The sequence below is a fragment of the Chelonia mydas genome, chromosome 1, assembly GCF_015237465.2.
Source record: "Chelonia mydas isolate rCheMyd1 chromosome 1, rCheMyd1.pri.v2, whole genome shotgun sequence".
NCBI lineage: Eukaryota > Metazoa > Chordata > Testudines > Cheloniidae > Chelonia > Chelonia mydas.
This window is the reverse complement of record NC_057849.1, coordinates 195,725,466-195,746,210: the sequence shown is the minus strand read 5'-3', so window position 1 is coordinate 195,746,210 and position 20,745 is coordinate 195,725,466. Positions and strand designations below refer to the sequence as shown.

Below are 20,745 nucleotides of genomic sequence, written 5' to 3'. Positions count from 1 at the left end.
GTGTGGACCATGTGGTCAGGGTCCCAGACCATGGAATGTCATCACTCGGTGGTGGAATCCTGCATCAGTGTTGGAGGAGGTTCCCTTCATGGCTCCGTCCCTGTCCCTGACCCTCGTCTCTGATGCCTTGGACCTGGGGAGGCGAGCCCACCTGGGCGATCTCAGCACATCAGGTCGTTGGTCGAGTCACGATTGCTCCCTACAGATCAACATCAGGGAGCTCAAAGTGGTTCTCCTGGCCTGTCAAGCCTTCCTACCTCACATAAAAAGCAGGGTGGTCCAGGTCCTAACGGACAATACAGTGACTATGTTCTGTATCAACAAGCAAGGTGGGGAAAGGTTGTCTGCCCTTTGTCAGGAAGCCCTCAGGCTTTGGGACTTCTGTGTATAACACGATATCCATCTTGTAGCCTCACACCTCCCCGAGGTCCAGGAACACTTTGACAGATCGCCTCAGCAGGACCTTCTCGTCTCGCCATGAATGGTCTCTCCATCTGAAAGTGGCCAACTTCCCCACCTCTGGAAGATGAACTCCCTAGGTGGACCTGTTCACATCCTGGCAGAACAGGAAATGCCATGTTTTCTGCTTGATTTGGGGGATAAACAGTGGCTCCCTGTCAGACGCTTTTCTGCTCCCATGGTCGGGGGCTCTATTGTACGTCTTCCCTCTGGTGCTGCTGATTCACAGAGTCCTCGTCAAAATCAGGCAGGACAGGGCGAAGGTGATCCTCATAGCACCAGCTTGACTGTGCAGGCACTAGTTCAGCACGCTGCCTGACCTCTCATTGGTTGCTCTGTTACAGCTGCTGCTCAGGCCGGACCTGCTGTCCCAAAACCACGGCAGTCTTCTTCATCCAAACCTGGCAGTACTGCACCTGACACCTTGGCTGATGCATGGTTAAATGCGGAGGAGCCAGAGTGCTCAGCTGCTGTCCAGCAGGACTTATTGGGTAGCAGAAAGCCCTCTACCAGAGAGTCCCACCTAGCCAAATGGAAGTGGTTCGCTTATCGGACCTTGGATAAAGGCATTCGGGCTGAGCGGGCCTCGCAGCAGTTGATCATGGACTATCTTCTGCATCTCAAGTTCTAAGGCCTGTCCCTTTCATCTGTCAAGGTCCACTTGGCTGCTATTTCGGCCTTCCATCCGCCGCTGGAGGGTAGGTCCGTTTTTGCCCGGGATATGACTGCCAGGTCTTCAAGGGCCTCAAGTGTCTCTACCCACATGTCAGGTACCCCGTTCCTCCCTGGGACCTGAATGTTGTGCTGTCACGGCTCACAGGACCCCGCTTCGGGCCTCTGGCTTCCTGCTCTCTCCTTCTCCTGTCCTGGAAGATAGCGTTCCTAGTTGTGATAACATCCACCTACCGGGTCTCAGAGATTAGAGCGCTTACCTCGAAACCACCCTATACAGTCTTCTACAAAGACAAGGTCCAGCTGCAGCCACACCCAGCTTTCCTGCCCAAGGTGGTCTCGCAGTTTCATATGGGCTAGGACATTTACTTACCTGTCTTTTCCAAAGCCGCATAAATCGGAGGAGGAGTGTAGATTGCATTCTCTAGATGTCATGAGGGTGCTAGCCTTCTACATTGAAAGAACCAAGCCATTCTGCAGATTGATGCAATTCATTTTGGTGGCCGACAGGATGAAAGGTCGTCCAGTGTCTGCTCAAAGAATTTCTTCTTGGATCACTGCTTGCATTCACTGGTGTTACGATCAGGTGAAGGAGCCACCTTCGGCGATTGTCACCACCCACTCAACCAGGGCGCAAGCCTCTTTGGCAGTTTTCCTAGCCCAAGTGCCTATCCAGGACATCTGTAGTGTGGCCACCTGGTCATCCGTCCACATGTTCACGTCCCATTATGCACTTACCCACTATGCCCAAGCCGCTAAATTGTGAACTCTGAGCCCACTTCTGAGGATACTACTTGTGAGTCACCTAGAATGGAATAGACTTGAGCAAGCACTTGAAGAAAAACCGGTTACCTACCTTTTCATAACTGTTCTTTGAGATGTGTTGCTCATGTCCATTCCATTACCTGCCCTCCTGCTCTTCTGTCAGAGTTGCCAGCAAGAAGGAACTGAGAAGGCATAGGGTCGGCATCGCCTAATATACAAGCGCATGAGCGCGGCACTCAAGAGGGCACTACAGCCTACCCTACGGGTACCGCTAAGGCAAAAATCTCCAAGGACTGTGCACATGAGCATGCACGCAGCTAGAATGGAATGGACATGAGCAACGCATCTCAAAGAACAACAGTTACGAAAAGGTAGATAACCATATTTTTAAGGTTTTAATGCCTCCATCGTACATGAAAGATATGCCTGTGCTGGTTGGAAGGTCAGTAAGGACTGAGGTAAAATTGTTGGATGACTGTAACTGTGCATTTCTGTATTTCCTTTTGTGAGGCTTTTTTCTTAAGTGTAACTTTAACTTTGTCTTTTCCTAAAGAATGAAAATGCCAAATTTTTTTTGTTCTGCTTTTTCAGAACACTGGCTTTGATTAAACCTGATGCAGTACCCAAGATTGGAGACCTAATTGATATCATCATTAATGCTGGGTTAACAATAACTAAAGCCAAAATGATGGTACTTTCACGGTAAGGCTCTATTAAGATTCCCTGTAGGATTTGATTATTTTGTACCGAAGTGTATCCTCACAGTTATTCCATGTTGTTCAGAACATTAGATCTATTCCACTGAGTAGCAAAGAAAATAATCTGTTTCATAATCATATCTAGGTTTCTCACATGATGCATAATTCAGGATGTTTGTTGGGCTTAACCTGCAGCAGAGCCTGTCTCTAGGCAATCCAGTGAATGCAGCTGGCTCTGATAGAAGCTGTCTGATTGAGCCATCTGATTGACTGAAGGAGTGAACAGACTGATACTTACACTCAGTAGCAGTTCAGTTGCTGCTCAACGCATTCTTAGCCCGTAGCTGTGTTTGTTCCTGCCCTTGCCTCCACTTTCTCTAGCCTTGTTCCTGTTCTAGCCCCAGGCTGCTCCTGTTCCACCCCACAGCTCCTTCTTGACTTCTGATTCCCAGCTCAGAGCCTCGATTCCACCTTCTGTCTGTAAATCTGGTTGACCCTTAGGCTTTGGACTCTGACACCTGGCTATGATCCTTGACTTCACTCCTGGAACTGCTCTGTCTGGATTCAGCTCAAACTGGTATGCCAGAGTCATGCTGCAACCACTAGGCAAGACTGCCCACAACTCAGTCACTGATAGTATGAGGAACCCAAAAGATTGAACAAGGGTGGGTAAGTGGCTGGACTGCCCTTCAGATGGATTCCTCAGAAGCAGTCATCCCCCTGCAGGATGTTTTGGGAATCCTGCAGACCCTATGGTCCCAGGTTAATGTCTTGCAGTACAAACTGCAGCGCTACAGGCTCAAGCTGTCCCACCCATATCTGTTGCCCTGGCTTCTAGGGAGTTGGAGATTTTAATGCAGGATAAGTTTGATGGGGACCATAACAAGTTCCATGGTTTCATGAGCTAGTGCTGCCTCCTGTTCTTGCTTTGGCCCCAGTCATTCTCCTCTGACCAGACCCAAGTAGGACTTCTTATTAGTCTGCTAATTTGGGAGTCCCTGGCCTGGACATCTCCCCTCCTGGAGATTTCTAGCCCCCATTGGGACAGTTCGAAGAGTTCCATGTGTCCCTCTGAAACCGTATGTGGAAAATCCCTTTCCCAGACATTCTGCTCCACCACCACCTCCCACAGGCGCCCAGGCCAAAAGGAGCATGAGGAATGGGAAATCCAAGTCTCCAAGAGAACATGAGGCAAACTCAGACCCTTGGCTCCACCTTTTCACTGTGACTCCAGTTGACCATTCAGCTTAGGCTTTGGCCTCTGGCCTCCCGGCTACAACCCTGGGCTTTGCTCCTGGAACCACCCGGTCTGGATTCAGCTCTAACTGTTAGGCCAGACTCTTGATCCAATGACTAGGCCAGACTGACCATGACTCAATTACTGACAATGTCTGAGTAATACAAAAATGTTGTATACAAATGTTATTGGTGTTACTGTAAGTAACTATAGTGTATGCCTTTTATAAAACTGAAATCAATATCATGGATTTAAAACTCAGATAATGTTTCTTTGCCCCTAACCTGAATTACCTGACTTCATAATGCAAGCTGAGCTGCTGATTGTTGTATAATTCTATAAAGGTGGTTGGGTTATTGCCTTGCAATAAATCCATATTCTTAAAATCATAGGACTGGAAGGGACCTCAACTTTAACCACCCTGACAGTTAGGAAGTTTTTCCTAATGTCCAACCTAAACCTCTCTTGCTGAAATTTAAGCCCATTTCTTCTTGTCCTATCCTCCGAGACTAACAAGAACAATTTACCTCCCTTCCTCCTTGTAACAAACTTTTATGTATGTGAAAATTGTTATCATGTCCCTCCTCAGTCTTCTCTTCTCCAGACTAAACAAACCCAATTTTTTCAATCTTCCCATGGGTCATGTTTTCTAGACCTTTAATCATTTTTGTTCGTGTTCTCTGAACTTTCTCCAATTTGTCCACATCTTTCTTGAAATGTGGGGCCCAGAACTGGACACACTACTCCAGTTGAGACCTAATCAGCACAGAGTGGAGCAGAAGAATTACTTCTCGTGTTTTGCGTACCACACTCCTGCTAGTACATCCCAGAATGATGGGGTTTTTGTTTTTGTTTTTTTCCAGCAGTGTTACACTGTTGACTCATATTTAGCTTGTGATCCACTATGACCCTCCGATCCCTTTCTATCATATTCCTTCCTAGGCAGTCATTTCACATTTTGTATGTGTGCAACTGATTGTTCCTTTCTAAGTGGAGTACTTTGCATTTGTTCTTATTGAATTTCATCCTATTTACATCAGACCATTTCTCCAGTTTGTCCAGATCATTTTAAATTTTAATCCTATCCTCCAAAGCACTTGCAACCCCTCACAGCTTGATATCATCTGCAAAGTGTATTCTCTATGCCATTATCTAAATCATTGATGAAGATATTGAACAGAACCGGACCCAGAACTGATCCCTATGGCACCCCACTCAGTATGTCTTTCCAGTTTGACTGTGAACCACTATTGATTACTCTCTGGGAATGGTTTTCCAACCAGTTATGCACTCATCTTGTAGTAGTTCCATCTACGTTGTATTTGCCTACTTTGTTTATGAGAAGGTCATGCGAGACAGTATCAAAAGCCTTACTAAAGTCAAGTTATAAAGTCAAGATTTGGCTTTAGGAACACAGAGGCTTGCTCCTTCTACCATGGCTGTGGAGCTCCCCAGACACACCACAACCTGTGGGGCACAAGTCAGGACAGAGCCAGGACCAGGCCCAGCACCAGCCCATGCGTGGATTTTGAACCCTCTACCTTGTGTCCCCCCCATGTTCCTGAGCAGCAAAATTTGGAGAAGAGGGCATGCTGGGGAAAAAAGAAAGGTAGAGTTGGTAGATCTACCGTGAAGGATTTCCCCAAAGTCACTGCACTGCTCGTCAGCTACAGCTGTGTCATACCTCTCTACTCAACATCTCTTTGAGAGAAAAAATCATTCTCACAGGATTCTTACTCTTGCATCTTGTGGTTCCAGTACAAGACAGGGAGGAATTCCATTATCTTGTCTGCCCTCTGAGGTAGAGGTAGGACAGTGCTAGACCACTCCTCCAGTAGTCACATATTGCTGTCTGTGACTATGCCAGTCCCCAGAACCTGCCACACAGTTCCAGTTCTTGAATGCAGCCCTCTCAACCCTCCAGTCTTCTCTTAATATGAACCATTTTGTGGCCTGACTTACTTCTGCTGTCTTGGCATGTTGCTCCTCGAGCGCTGGGTGCTTCCTTGTGTGTCAGTTTCTCTGATAACTGAATCTCTGTTGAACCACTTTATATATTTTGGATTTAGCTTACGTTGAGGAAAAGAAATCCAAGCAGTTTATATGAGATGTACATTTTTATTACCTTTCGTTTAGAAAAGTTCCTTGCCTGCCCTGCAAAATTATTATTAATGAAACCATAATTGGACAGTGATGTGGGATGAATCTAAAATGGTGGCTGGGTATTTGTGGCTTTCACAAGACCCTGTACTTTTGTCCCTTGGACTTGCGCCGTATTTTTAGTGATAACATATAGTAATGTCAAAGTCCCAATCCCAAATATCCCTCTAGGATGGCTTGTCCAGATCAGCTTCAGCTTCTGTTTCCCCCTGCACCCCCCCCCCTTTTTTTTTAAAAAGGGGCTTATTGCTGCCATTTGCTTGGCAGGCCCTGTTAACTTGATTCACAGCTTTTGCAAAACCCATTGCTTAGATATGAAATCAAGGGCAGACGCCTGCTTTGATAAGTCAGTTCTCCAATCTTTTCAGCTAATCACTTCTCAAATCAGCTCATTGTCCAAGATGAATGCAACTTTCCATGTTCTACAAGTAGGGATCTGATGACAGAGAATGGGAACTAGGGTTATAGCTAGCAAGATTGGTTTTATATTTATTTAATGCCATACGAGATTTTTGACTAAGCAGTAGGGCTGAGCAAATATTTTGAAAAAATATCCACAAATATTTGTTCAGATTTATACATTATGTAGCTTAGGCTGGGTTCATGCCCCATTTCTATACACTTTCCATGAATATTCTAGTGAATTAGCTTACTGGTAGGAATTACTGCCATAATAGGGAATTTTAAGCAAATACTTAGAATATTTGTGGAAAATAGTTTTTGATTTGACATAATGAGTATTCACATGAAAAGCTTCCTCCTGAAAACTTCACTCCTCCAATCAATAAACAGAAACATACCACAAGACCTGTCCAATTAAAATGGCTCAAATTTTGAATGTCAGATACTTGCAGTGAACTATAAGCTACAGACCTGAAATTTGACTAATGTATAAATTGGAGAAAATCATGAACTGCGAAGAGTGAGAAATTAAATTCTTCAAATAAAGTCTTCATTAGAAATTATTCACCCACTTGGAGTAAGGACTGCAGGATCGGGCCCAGTGACTGTAACTGTAGTTCTTGTTTCAGAGTAACAGCCGTGTTAGTCTGTATTCGCAAAAAGAAAAGGAGTACTTGTGGCACCTTAGAGACTAACCAATTTATTTGAGCATAAGCTTTCATGAGCTACAGCTCACTTCATCGGATGCGTACTGTGGAAGCTGCAGAAGACATTATATACACACAGAGATCATGAAACAATACCTCCTCCCACCCCACTGTCCTGCTGGTAATAGCTTATCTAAAGTGATCATCAAGTTGGGCCATTTCCAGCGTCTCACATTTCTCTTTTTTCCCTCCTTGTCTTCATAGAAGTTAGTTTAAACACTGATGTACTGAAAAATGAGTGGACATGGGAAGTCATTTTAAAGATGTTACCACACTGTGCATTTGTGCAGTCTTGGTTTCTGTGTTCTAAAAATTGTGGTGATAACACAGCAATATGAGTGGAGTCATGGAGTCCAAAAATTCACAGAACTGTCTTTGTTTACAAAGACAATGTTTCAAGATGGGTAGTTAATAGAGAAGTACACAACAGCATGGTTTCCTCCAGTGCTATTTCAAGCTCCTGTCACTGGTATTTGCCTTGTCCACGAGCGTCACTGCAACTTCACTCCTCATCTTAATAGTGAACTCCTGACTTAGCCTGTGGTCTGAGCATTGTTGTTCAGCCATTGCCTGTCTTCAGTTGTGCTAGCTCTAATCCCCAAGAGAATTTGGATTTTGCCACATCATAGCCTCAGAATCTGGTGCTCTCCAGAATTCAGAATAAAGAAAGACCCATTATGGATTAGAGCGTGCACTTTTGAATTGGAGTTAAGAAGCTGCCCAGCATCTAGGCTGGACTTAGAGACCCTGCATGAATTCTTTAGCCACTCCACATGCAGAAATCCCAGTAGAGCCAACAGGAGTTACACAAATGGAGCAGCTACAGAATATAGCCCTAAAGTAGGGAGGAGAGGAGGTTGCTAATCGCAGGTGAGGATGTGATGAGAAAGTCACTGGCTGGTACAACTGAGATCTTAGTCTGGTAAACTGGTTCAATTGCATGACAAGGTTGAAAACCACTGCATTACAGCACCTCAGTCAAGTGGCAAGGAAGCAGTATGTGGCAGTTGGTGTGTACCTACAGGAAAACACAAAGCTGTAGTGAGTTTCCAAAAGTGGGGAATTCCTGGGGGGAACACTTTCTCCATGTTAAAAAAAACCAAACCAAGCAAACAAACAAAAGTCCTCCTGAAATCTGGAGAGCGCTGTGATATTTTGTGTCCTGGAACAACACTTGCAAACATTAGGTAGAAACCAGTTTATGAAAAATCCTATTGTCTGGCATTCCAGGACAACAAAAAGTCCAGTCTGGGTAAGTAAACCAGTTAGAGTGAGGCAAATTAGCTGCTGTTCTGCCTGGATGAATAGATTGACAGGCATGTCCAATCTGAGGTTGAATATGAAAACTGTAAAATAGCAAATGGTAGAAGGAAGGTGGCTATGGTGCTCCTATTTGCCCTTCGTCATAATACAAAAACATAGCTACAGTTAGAGAGTTTGAGAAGCAACACATTTAAAACTACTGGAAGGGAATGCTCTTACACACCATGTGTTGTGAACTGTAGAACTCAATCCTACACGATTCCATAGAAGACAAGAGCTTAGTAGAATTCGAAAGAGGACCCGGAGGATTATCAATTTTTCTGGGTAAAAGGAATATTCAGAGTTGCACTTGTTACGATAAAAATGTATGAGGTATGTTAATCCTGATGCTTTAGGGCATAAGCCACCCATGAACTACCTGGTATTGGGAAGAAACTTCCCACATAGGCACATTATTATATAATTGTTCATTAATGGTTCATGCAGGGTTTTTTAAAATCTTTTCTAGGAAAGAAGCAATGGATCTCCATGTAGACCATCAATCAAAGCCCTTTTACAAGTATGTACATACTTTTGAGGTTATGTTCACTTACTGTGCAGGAAAAGATTGTCCTGGAGAAATTTCTTTACCGTGCATGGCATTCATTTCACATGCCTGTGACACTACAAGAATGTGGTAAAAACAGAACTGGGCTTAAGTTTCAAGGGAGCCTATGCAAAGTTTTGTGTGGGGACCCCATCCAACTTCCTCCTAAGATGGGCCTAGATGTCCGGTGCCCAGTTCCACAATCCCATGCCCCATCGAGCACCAATGAATGCATCCACCCTGTGAGATGTGAAAATGACCCTAGCTAAAAAGAAGCATGAGAAGGAGACTCTCCAGATACAGAATATGGCTTGCAATCAGTGAGAATTGCAGAGTACCATCCAGTCGTGGATACCCTTCTGGTAGCAAATATGCAAAAGCACAAGTATTTCAAAAAGTGTGGCACCTGGGGCACATATCTTATATATGGCTGGTCTTGGACAAGATACAGAACTCTGTGTGGCTCTGCTGTTTCATATTGCATGAAACTATGAAATACTTGATCTCTCCATAAAGGCTGGATGAAAATATTTATATATTTGTGTGTATGTAGCTGTATAAGATCTTCCAGTTTCCTCATGCATCAAGTTTAATTAGGATGCATGTAGCGAAGCGACAATTCATCGGTGTGGCGCCTCCTGCTGGTCGTCTGGGAATTTACCTCTTTTCCAGCTTACGGTGCGCCCTCTGTAGGCCAATGTCTCGCCTACTACTGGCCCCGTGTTCCTCCTGGACCCCGGTGCCCTTTACCCTGGGGTTCTGCCCCAGCAGTACCCCCACACTCTGGGTCTCCCCTCCCAGTGGAACCCCCAACCCTCTAAACCCACCTTGCCTCAGTGGCTACTGCCAGTCATCGTCTAGCTCCTGTTCAGTGGGGCAGACTGCAGTCTGTAATGGCCACTCACCATTGGCAAGAGGTTAGGACCAGCTGCCTCTGCCTATTCCCAGGCTGCACCTCTATAGCCCCAGTACCTTTTGTAGGCCTTCAGCAAGGCCTGCAGCCTGGGGGTTTACCAGGCTGGAGCTTCCCAGCTCCCTTTGCCCTTCCCCAGCACTGCTCCGCTTCAGGTACCTTGCTCCCACAGCAGTGAGAGTCTCTCAGCTCCTGGCCCGCAGTCCTCTTATAAGGGCCAACTGGGCCCTGACTGAGCTGGCTACAGCTGTGGTCAGCTACTCACTCAGCTTCCCCCAGCCTCTCCTCCTCTTTCCCCAGCTGCTTCCTCTCCTGGGCTGCTTTTACTATCGGCTTCGGAGGGCAGCCCTCTACCAGGGCTGTTTTAACCCCTTCAGGGCCGGAGCAGGGTGAACACCCCGCTACAGTGCATAATGGATAAATGCTATTTGTTATTTACACATAGGCTTTATCTGATTAGCAAAGAAGGTGGGGTAGCTAATATATTCCTGAGTCTGGACCCAGGTTAACAGCTCTTATCACAGTGTAATTGGTTCAGGTCAACCCTAGTTAGGGCTTGTCTACACTGCCACTTACAGCACTGAAACGTTCCTCGCTCGGGGTGTGAAAAAACACCCCTCTGAGAGATGCAAGTTTCAGCGCTGTAAAATGGCAGTGTAGGTAGTGCTGGGAGCCATTCCCCTCACGGACGTGGGTTGGTTTTTTTTACAGCCACCTTTTTTACAGCCACTCTCTGCCGCGACTACACAGCCACGTTAAAGCACTGCTGCGGCAGTCCTTTAACGTCCGCTGTGTAGACATGCTTATGTTTTTGGTCATGCAGAACAAGAAATTGCAACTGACAGAGAGCCAAGTGCAGCACTGTCAAGAGGTTCCTGAGCATTGGGAATATAGAAATTGTCACCTAATTCTAGGAGCAGCAATCGGTTTCTGTAGGTGGAGGTTGTTTTCTTCTGTCCACTGTAGAGAAATGACCCTACGAAATGTCAGACTATAGTATAGATCCTAGGAAAACAAAGAGTTGTCATTTTTTCTTGGCTGAACAAGTCTGCTTCAATAAGTTTATAAATGAACAAGAATTCTGTCTGCAGTGTTATTTTATGGATTGCTAAACTAGCAGCAGGCTGAGAAACTGTAAGCCCTCTATTCACTATGATGTACTCTGTCTGCCATCCAGCAAAACCTGATATCTGTTGCATGGAATTTTACTACAGTAAGTGAACCAAAAAAGCATCCTCATGCTGATAAAATGTAAATTCTCATACCCAATTACATATAGCATTTTATTAGAGGTTTATTATAGTGTTTCATAAACTGGACTTTCAGATTTAATTGAAAAGATATGTAGTTAATGAAGGTTTACTGAATAGCAGAGAAAAGTAGCTATTAACTTTTTGGGGATTAAATGTTAAGAATGTTAAATTTCATATTTTACATATGTATTAAAGTAAATGGATTGCACAGTAGTTTTTTAAAGAAATATGGAGCTTTTCAGAAATTATTTTTTGTCCGTCTGTATTTGTCTATAAGCCATAAAAAATATAACCATAACAATAACTGAATTAAAAAAAAACCTCGCACAACTTTTTCATTCATTGTGCAGCATCCAGCCTTCAAACTGAATGAGGTGGGTTGCTGCAGAGATGATAGTATGCGACTGTGAACTGAAACCTATATCATGATGTATGTGTTCAAGGGAGAAGAATTAAGGTTACATGTATTCAGACTTAACTTTGGGATTTCCTAGTTTTTGATTCTTTAACCATGCATTCCTTATGTTTTCCTCACATCACCTTCTCTTTATTCAAATCTTCCCCCAATATCTGATGACTTCCATGATACCAAGAAATTGTGAGTTTGCAATACAAAAAGCAGCAAACAACTTTCTTTTCCCTGCTCTGTATTTCCCAGTATATATTGACTTCTCAGTCTGTCTCTTTCAATGGAAAGACTGCAGCAGTCTGCAAGGAAGGGATTGTCTTTATCTCTGTGGCTTGTACAGCACTGAGTGCATTGCCTGTGGTAAACAAATAAATTATAGTTATAAAATTACATACAGTATATTTTCGTCTTATCTTACTTTTTACCTTAATCACAGATGATTAGCAAGGCTAAGAGGGACCACTTTCACTAGAATTCAGTTTCCCATTTTAGTGAGGGGCAGAGATTAGAGTCCCCTCCATGTCTCACAGGGAAGAAGCACATGGTGGAGTGAATATTTTGAGGTAACACACATTTTTGATGCAAGGCCTCTCTCAGATGTGAGGGAGCAGGTACAGGTTGAGTGTGTCCCCCTCTGTGAGAGAGAATCTAATTGTCAGGATGGCAAGTACTGGATAAGAGGATTTAGAGGTGTGTAGAGGTGGATGAAGAAGGCGGAGGTCTCTAATAGGAGTGCTCATGTTGCTTTAATGAGGAAAAATGTACAGGCTGTGTAGAGTCTGTTAGAAGGACACCAATGTGTCACAAGGTGGAAGGAGCACAACTGGAAAGAAGGAATGGCTCACCAGTGGTCTTCTGCCTCCGCTGTCCCTGCCTTATCCCACACAGTATTCCTCCAGAGCCTGTGGGCTGTGCTGTGGACTGCTATCCTTTTCTATGACACTAGTGAGAGTTGAGAACCAGTCTGTAGATTTTTGTTGTTCTCTGTATAGTGAATTCCCTGCCTGCTCTATGTCTGTTTTGCAGTGAGCTTCTCCTGTTTATTACAAGTGGTCCTACTGTTGCCATGGAGATTTTAGGAGATGATGCCGTGTCTGAATGGAAGAAGTTACTGGGACCTGCAAACTCTGGCGTGGCTCGTTCTGATGCCCCGGGCAGCATTAGAGCAATGTTTGGAACAGATGGCATAAGAAATGCAGCTCATGGTCCTGACTCTTTTGCTTCTGCTGCTCAAGTAAGTTTTTTAATATATTTATTCATTATGTTCATTTGCGAAGCTGTATTTTTACTTAATCTAATGATCAGTCTGCAATCAGTACAGAAATCCCATTTATTTTTTTCATTTGAATTTAGTGCTGATTTGAATGTTCTACAGTGACACGTTTGTAGACAGTCTTTATCCACAGTGCAAATAGCAACTGTGCAAGCTATACTGCCTTTATACTTCCACACTGGCCTGGAGGGACTAACCTTGGAAAATTTGGCCAAGGACACTGAGGCTAACCCATCTGCCACATTCTGTACCACTTTCTGGCAGAATTCGATTATTATTTTTTTATAATTTCAGCAGATATTGATGTTTGTAAGATTTTTATTATTATTATTATTATTTTATTTTAGATTTTTATCGATTTAAATATTCACAGCTGCAGGAAACTATGGGGAGGCAGTCAGGCAATTCTTTAATGACAGTAGACATTGAGGTTCAAAAGGTTAAAGCTTTATAAACTGTAAAAACTCAAACTGTCATCATCACATGTCAAAATAGACCGTAAAATATCCTTAAATGAACTAATACCTGCTCTTGCTATTAATTCGTTAGTCCATTTGTAACCAGCCTGATTCAAAAATCGAAATCGCTGGATTTGACCCATAAAGTCTTACTTTGCATATGTGTAAATTTTGATTATTATCAAAGAAAATATTTTTGTTGGTATGTGTGTTTATACTAAAATCAACATTTGCTGATTAAAATGTAATCCTTTCAAGCCTATATATAATACAGATGTTTTAATTTTGCGTTAATTATATAGACTGCATGGCTGAGCAATGTAAATTCTAAAAAGCAAGGAAATAAGCAGCTAAATCATTCAACAGGCCAGCAACATTCCACTCATCCCTTCCCAACCATAATTACTTCCTTTCCGCCGCCCACATATCTCAACCATCTTCCTGAACAATCAGCAAGCACCCTGGAATTCCAACCATGTTGAGTGCTTATAGTCCTGTGTTTTGATGGTTAATATGAGTAAGAGTGACTTTCATTAATTTCATTGTACGTGGCTTTGGACTGCTGTGTTTAAGTGAGGTAAAATGTAATTTTGCAATCACTGTTTGCAATCTGTTTTTCTGTAATGTTTAGGAAAAGCCGCAGGATTGGGTGACCTCTTACAAATATTTACGTAGAAGTTAGAGTTGAAATTTGTGAGTGCATGTTGGTATTACAGATGTGTGGTTGCATATTGATCAGTATGAGTGTGTGCTGTGAAGTGAAATAAATGGGGTGTTTGAATGGCTTAACACAAACTGAAATACAGCAATAAACAGTGGCTGCACTATGTAGCTGAACAACCTTAACTCAAAGTTCACAAAGGTTTTGTGTGGAAATTTCCCATGTTTTAATAAGCTTATATCAATGTTAGCAGTTAATCATGTAGATGGCTCTCTCCCCTTTATATCCCCCACAGATACCCAGATTGTTACTCTTCTGTGCATATCCTGAATTGCCCCCAGGCTTCACCTTGCATAACCCTGCTCACCCTTAACCATCCCCACTGCCAGCTGCACCACATGCTCCCCCATACTTTGTTCCCTAACATGCCCCTCTTCATTCCTACCATGCTCAGCTTGTAAAAGTTTATATGTGTCAACATTTCTGTATATACATATTGTTACATATTATCATTGGCAGATTAAACATTGCCATAGCTTAAAAATATTGATATGCATGTGTTAGTTGAAAGAAAAGGAGGACTTGTGGCACCTTAGAGACTAACCAATTTATTTGAGCGTAAGCTTTCATGAGCTACAGCTCACTGCATCGGATGCATTCAGTGGAAAATACAGTGGGGATATTTATATACACAGAGAAAGTCTGAGGAACAGCGGGGGGAGGATCGTGTGGTGTGGTCTGGCTGAAAGCTGGAGGCATGTAGGTAGGTACAGCGGTCAGTACGTTTCCGGTATAGGGTGGTGGCCATGTGACCTATGCTACCAGCACTCCCAGCTATCTTCGAGACACCACTGACTTCCTGAGGAAACTATAATCCATTGGTGATCTTCCTGAAACCACCATCCTAGCCAATATGGATGTAGAAGCCTCTACACCAACATTCCACACAAAGATGGATTACAAGCTGTCAGGAACAGTATCCCCGATAATGTCACGGCAAACCTGGTGGCTGAACTTTGTGACTTTTGTCCTCACCCTTAACAATTTCACATTTGGGGACAATGTATACCTTCAGATCAGCAGCACTGCTATGGGTACCCGCATGGCCCCACAGTATGGCAACATTTTTATGGCTGACTTAGAACAACGCTTCCTCAGCTCTCGTCCCCTAACGCCCCTACTCTACTTGCGCTACATTGATAACATCTTCATCATCTGGACCCATGGAAAAGAAGCTCTTGAGGAATTCCACCATGATTTCAACAGTTTCCATCCCACCATCAACCTCAGCCTGGACCAGTCCACACAAGAGATCCACTTCCTGGACACGACAGTGCTAATAAGCGATGGTCACATAAACATCATCCTATACCGGAAACCTACTGACCGCTATGCTTATCTACATGCCTCCAGCTTTCATCCAGACCACACCACACGATCCATTGTCTACAGCCAAGCTCTACGATACAACCGCATTTGCTCCAACCCCTCAGACAGAGACAAACACCTACAAGATCTCTATCAAGTGTTCTTACAACTATAATACCCACCTGCTGAAGTGAAGAAACAGATTGACAGAGCCAGAAGAGTACCCAGAAGTTACCTACTACAGGACAGGCCCAACAAAGAAAATAACAGAACGCCACTAACCATCACCTTCAGCCCCAACTAAAACCTCTCCAATGCATCATCAAGGATCTACAACCTATCCTGAAGGACGACCCATCACTCTCACAGATCTTGGGAGACAGGCCAGTCCTTGCTTACAGACAGCCTCCCAACCTGAAGCAAATACTCACCAGCAACCACACAACAAAACCACTAACCCAGGAACCTGTCCTTGCAACAAAGCCCGTTGCCAACTGTGTCCCCATATCTATTCTCAGGGGACACCATCATAGGGCCTAATCACATCAGCCACGCTATCAGAGGCTCGTTCACCTGCACATCTACCAATGTGATATATGCCATCATGTGCTAGCAACGCCCCTCTGCCATGTACGTTGGCCAAACTGGACAGTCTCTACGTAAAAGAATAAATGGACACAAATCAGACGTCAAGAATTATAACATTCAAAAACCAGTCGGAGAACACTTCAATCTCTTTAGTCACTCGATTGCAGACCTAAAAGTGACAATTCTTCAACAAAAAAACTTCAAAACCAGACTCCAACGAGAGACTACTGAATTGGAATTAATTTGCAAACTGGATACAATTAACTTAGGCTTGAATAAAGACTGGGCGTGGATGGGTCATTACACAAAGTAAAACTATTTCCCCATGTTTATCCCCGTTTCCCCTGCTACCCCCCCTGCCCCCAGCTGTTCCTCAGACGTTCTTTTCAACTGCTGGAAATGGCCCACCTTGATTATCACTACAAAAGGTTTTTTCCCCCCGCTCTCCTGCTGGTAATAGCTCACCTTACCTGATCACTTTCGTTACAGTGTGTATGGTAACACCCATTTTTTCATGTTCTCTGTGTATATAAATCTCCCCACTGTATTTTCCACTGAATGCATCCGATGAAGTGAGCTGTAGCTCACGAAAGCTTATGCTCAAATAAATTTGTTAGTCTCTAAGGTGCCACAAGTACTCCTTTTCTTTTTCCGGATACAGACTAACACGGCTGCTACTCTGAAACGTGTTAGTTGAGTATAGGAGCATGGTGGTGGAGGCATGCTTAAGGAGCAGGGCTCTGATAAGTGACACGTTGGGAGCTCTGGGTGCTCTGGGAGGGGCAAGTGTATGAGGTGGGGTCTGGGTGGGAACTTGTGGAGGGACATGGGGAAAATCTGTGGGATAGTGGCACTGTAAGTGAGTGAGCGAGACTGTTGAGGGCACAGGGAAACTTGGGTTGCATATGATAGGTTTGGAGGAGACGTGGAATTTGGGCTTGGAGGGGCCGAGGAAAGGGAGTAGTGAGAGTGCGTGTCATGTTCTGGGGTCCAATCCAGACCAGTCGGGTTGTGGCACCACCTGCCCTCTTACCCTGGGTGCCTTAAATGCTCTGCTGCTGTGGCTCTCAGCCTGGACACCAGCAATCAGCAGACAAGCATTCACTGAGTATCTCTGTCTTAAGCAGCTGTGGTTTAGCAACTCAGATTTCAGCAACCTGCTTGTTATACCCCAGTCATACTCTGGTATCCACCAGCCATAGTTACTATTAGCCAACTGACTCAACACACTCCCAGCCCCAAATTTTCCCCAAACTGTGTGGTCTGCAATGTCCAGCTCTTTCCTTGACCAGTCAGAGGAATAAGAAGATTTGTTTGCTCCTCTAAGGAAACAGAGTTCACAGCTTATCACACTGTGATGGTTTAGATTAAAAGTAAAACAAGTTGATTTAAAACCCTATCTCCTTTTGTTAGTAAGTCCAGGTATGATGGATAGAGCTGGAATGGTTACAGAGCAAATCAAAGTGAAAAAACTCTTTGTAGAGGCTAAGACTTAAGAAACATACCGTCTTGGTTCAAGTCAGATTCTTACCACGCTACCTTCCAGCAAGATGGCTGATCACCCTGTTTGGTCAGGATCTCCCACACAAAGACAAAGTGCTCAGCTCCTTTGTCGTCTTAAGGTGAAGGATCACTTGGGGGTTCTTTGCCCCTCTCTTTTATTGAACTTTTGAAAATGAATCCTCCTTAAAGTTAATTGCCTCTGCTGTGAGGAAAGGGGTCATGGAGTCTGATGGAGAAGGTTCCTGACTGGTGTAATCTACAATGCAAACTGATCTGTTTCCTGCAATCTCTTCCCCCTGCCATGATGCTGAGTAGTTATCTTCTCCCCTTGATGCTGTTAAAGAAAAGGAGTACTTATGGCACCTTAGAGACTAACGCCACAAGTACTCCTTTTCTTTTTGCGAATACAGACTAACACAGCTGCTACTCTGAAACCTTGATGCTGTTGTTTCCCTCTTATGTAAATACATTCCCATTGTTTCTTAATGTACCTTGGAAGTACTTATAAGGCAGTGAAACCACATTCCTTTGTCTAGGGTGGGGGTAACTTCGATGCTGCCTGGCAAACACTTTAAGAATGTAACTTCCAATATGTTTATAATTTTGCATTAGTCCACCACATATACACCACACAATAATATTAATGATCAATGTGTTGTTAGCTTTCTATTGATATCTTACATAACACTTTTTAGGCACAGGTTACGATCTTAGCGAGGTGGGTACACTGAACTGGTCAGGCCAGCTGAAACTCACTATCAGATACTAGTAAGCCCCTTGCCCTCTTGCATTGAGATGCTGTTCGGGTCACAGTGGTTATTTGTGCTCATGGGTTGAGTCTGTAAGATTGAAAGATCCAGATGCCTTCACTTGGAAAGGTAAGAGTCAAAGTGTGGTCTGGTCTCCGCCTAAAAATTAGGTCGACCTAGCTATGTCACTTGGGGGAGTGAAAAATTCACACTCCTGAGAGACGTAGTTATGTCAACCTATGCCCTAGTGTAGACACAACTAGGTTGAGGGAAGAATTTATTACTGTGATGGAAAAACCCCTTCCATCTCTGTAGCAAGTGTCTGTTATAATGGCGTAGCTGCAGTTGTGCTGCTGTAGCCCTTGTACTGTAACTATACCCTGTATTTCTGCTCTGGCATACTGCCAGCATAGCTGAATAGCAGCTTCTGAAGAAAGAGGCTATGGAAAAAAAATCTGTTAACACAGGATTTTAGTTAGAGAAATAAGTGTGTGTTTTCTGTTGATAAGATTGTTGCTTTACTATACTTGCATTTCATTATTTTAAAATGCTGTTTTTTTGTAATATTATGGTAATTACTTTTGAAAGGCTAGCTAATTTTTACTCGTCCTATGACTGTAAATGTTTAGCTCACTATTTTGGTAGACTTGAAGATATATTTATATATCTTTCGGGGGGGGGGGGGGTTCTCTTTACCTTGTGAGTACTGGAGTTTATCTCTGATACAGCAATTGGAATTATGAATTCAATGGGCAGGTGCCATACAATGGTAGGTGGCTACATACCAGATGCCAAAGAAATTAATAATGTGCAGCTTTTAGAAACTTTCCTGGGAGGAAAGAAAAGTCAGCTAAAGCATACTGGGAAAAATCTTTTGAAAGGGAAACAAAGTTCTGGGCTCCTTTGATGATGGTTGAATTGTTCTTCTCACAGAATGAATTGCAGATCAAGTTGAGGGTTTGTCTTCTAGGCTATCCAGGGATAACATCTCTGTTTTTACAGGCCAAATTTGGGGTAATCTTAATTTAAGCATATAGGTAGGGACAAGGTTCTTGGTTTTTAGAATTCCACATAGTTTTAGTTTGGTATTCCTGTATCTGAAATGTTGGTTCTTTAAGTCATTTCTCTTACTGTTCTTTTAGGAATCTGTTTTGTATATTGCCAGTTACACGTGTTACACTTGTAAATATTTTATCTTATTTTGTTTTTTCCTGGTGTTTTGGGGACTACTTTGTTTATTTAAAGTTAACAGTAGTCAATGGCAACAGACCAGAATAGAATAGTCTTTGAAACATGCTCTTCATTATCTATAAAAGGATCCAGGAAGTTGACCCTTTGCCTCAGATAGGTGTAAATACTTAAAATAAGGGTACATTTGGTAGCAGCAAAAACAGAAGTAATTTCTTCTTTTCTATTGAAAGAGCCCCTAAATTGCATTGTTTAGCTCATTGTTTAGATAGGGATCACAAGTCATGACAGGGACAAGAGCGATGGAGTGGGAAAATCTAAGTTCAGCTTAATTCCTTCTGAAATACAGTACTAAATAGCTGAGGCCTTGTCCACACTATGAGGGGAGATCGATCTAAGTTATGCAACTTCAGCTACATGAATAACGTAGCTGAAGTCAATGTCTTAGATCTACTTATCCCGGGGTCCATACTACGTGATGTCGATGGGAGATGCTCTCCTGCTGACTCCTCTTGCGCTTCTCATTCAGGTGGAGTACAGGAGTTGACGGGAGAGCAATCTGTGGTCGATTTAGCGAGTCTTCACTAGACCCACTAAATTGACCACCAATGCATCGATCATTTGCGTGTCAATCCCCCGGTAAGTGTAGACAAGCCCTCATAGGGAACTCAAGGAGATAAGCTTTATCCTGAGCCTGTTATACAAGGAAGAATCAGATGAATTTAGTGGTAACATCTCCAGGTTATTATTTCCTTTAAAAGGAAATTAATCAAATTGACTAATGCATCTTATTGGAGGCCACGTTCAGGGCGATTAGCTAATGTTCATTGGCTGGCTGTTCTGAGCACAATGAATGAATAGCATGGAAGGAAGGCATGGAGTTGGCGGTGAGCAAAGGAAACAAAAGGAGCAATTGGAAAAGAGGCTTGATCAGAATATGTGTGACAAGAAGTCAGGTTCGTAGGGTGCTGCATTTTGGTGCAGAGCAATTCTGCTTACTCACCCTGGCAGCCAGAACAGATGGGTCTCATTAGCCCACATTCAGGAACATAAAAGGTAGTGTCTTTAAGGCAAGAAAAGGGTTTACAGAAGGCAGACAAGAAGTTCAGGCTAAAGTTTGTTGTTTATTTGTTTAAGGATAATCCCAAAATGAGTGGGAAGGAGGTCTGTTTGGACTCTAGCCTTGTGTCTTTGTGTGCCGTATTGAGAACTGAGTGGGGATTCCAACCATTCCCACAGGCAAAGGGATGGAATGTGGGAGGAGGGGGAATGAGATCAGAGATATAAATAAGGGAGAGGATTTGTGGAGTAATTTTTGTGGTGGGAGTGAAAAAGCTTGACCTGAAGGCAGAAAACTAGGAAGAAACGATTTTGGGAGAGGAGATTATGGCAGCAACATTTTGAACAGACTGAATGCGAATAGATGGAAGTGG

At 43.5% G+C, this 20,745-nt stretch overlaps 1 protein-coding gene across 7 annotated transcripts in view; it reads left to right on the top strand.

The window, feature by feature from the left end:
- NME7 (NME/NM23 family member 7) overlaps positions 1-20,745 on the top strand; it is a 155,924-nt gene that overhangs the window by 47,689 nt on the left and 87,490 nt on the right. For 4 of the 7 annotated variants that reach the window (XM_037908768.2, XM_037908779.2, XM_037908788.2 and 1 more), the window contains 3 exons: positions 2,488-2,598; positions 8,872-8,922; positions 12,551-12,758. In XM_037908768.2, coding sequence (XP_037764696.1) covers positions 2,488-2,598; positions 8,872-8,922; positions 12,551-12,758 — 370 coding nt within the window. The remainder of the gene's footprint in view (positions 1-2,487; positions 2,599-8,871; positions 8,923-12,550; positions 12,759-20,745) is intronic. The other 3 variants (XM_043538626.1, XM_043538625.1, XM_037908762.2) reach the window with 2 other exon arrangements.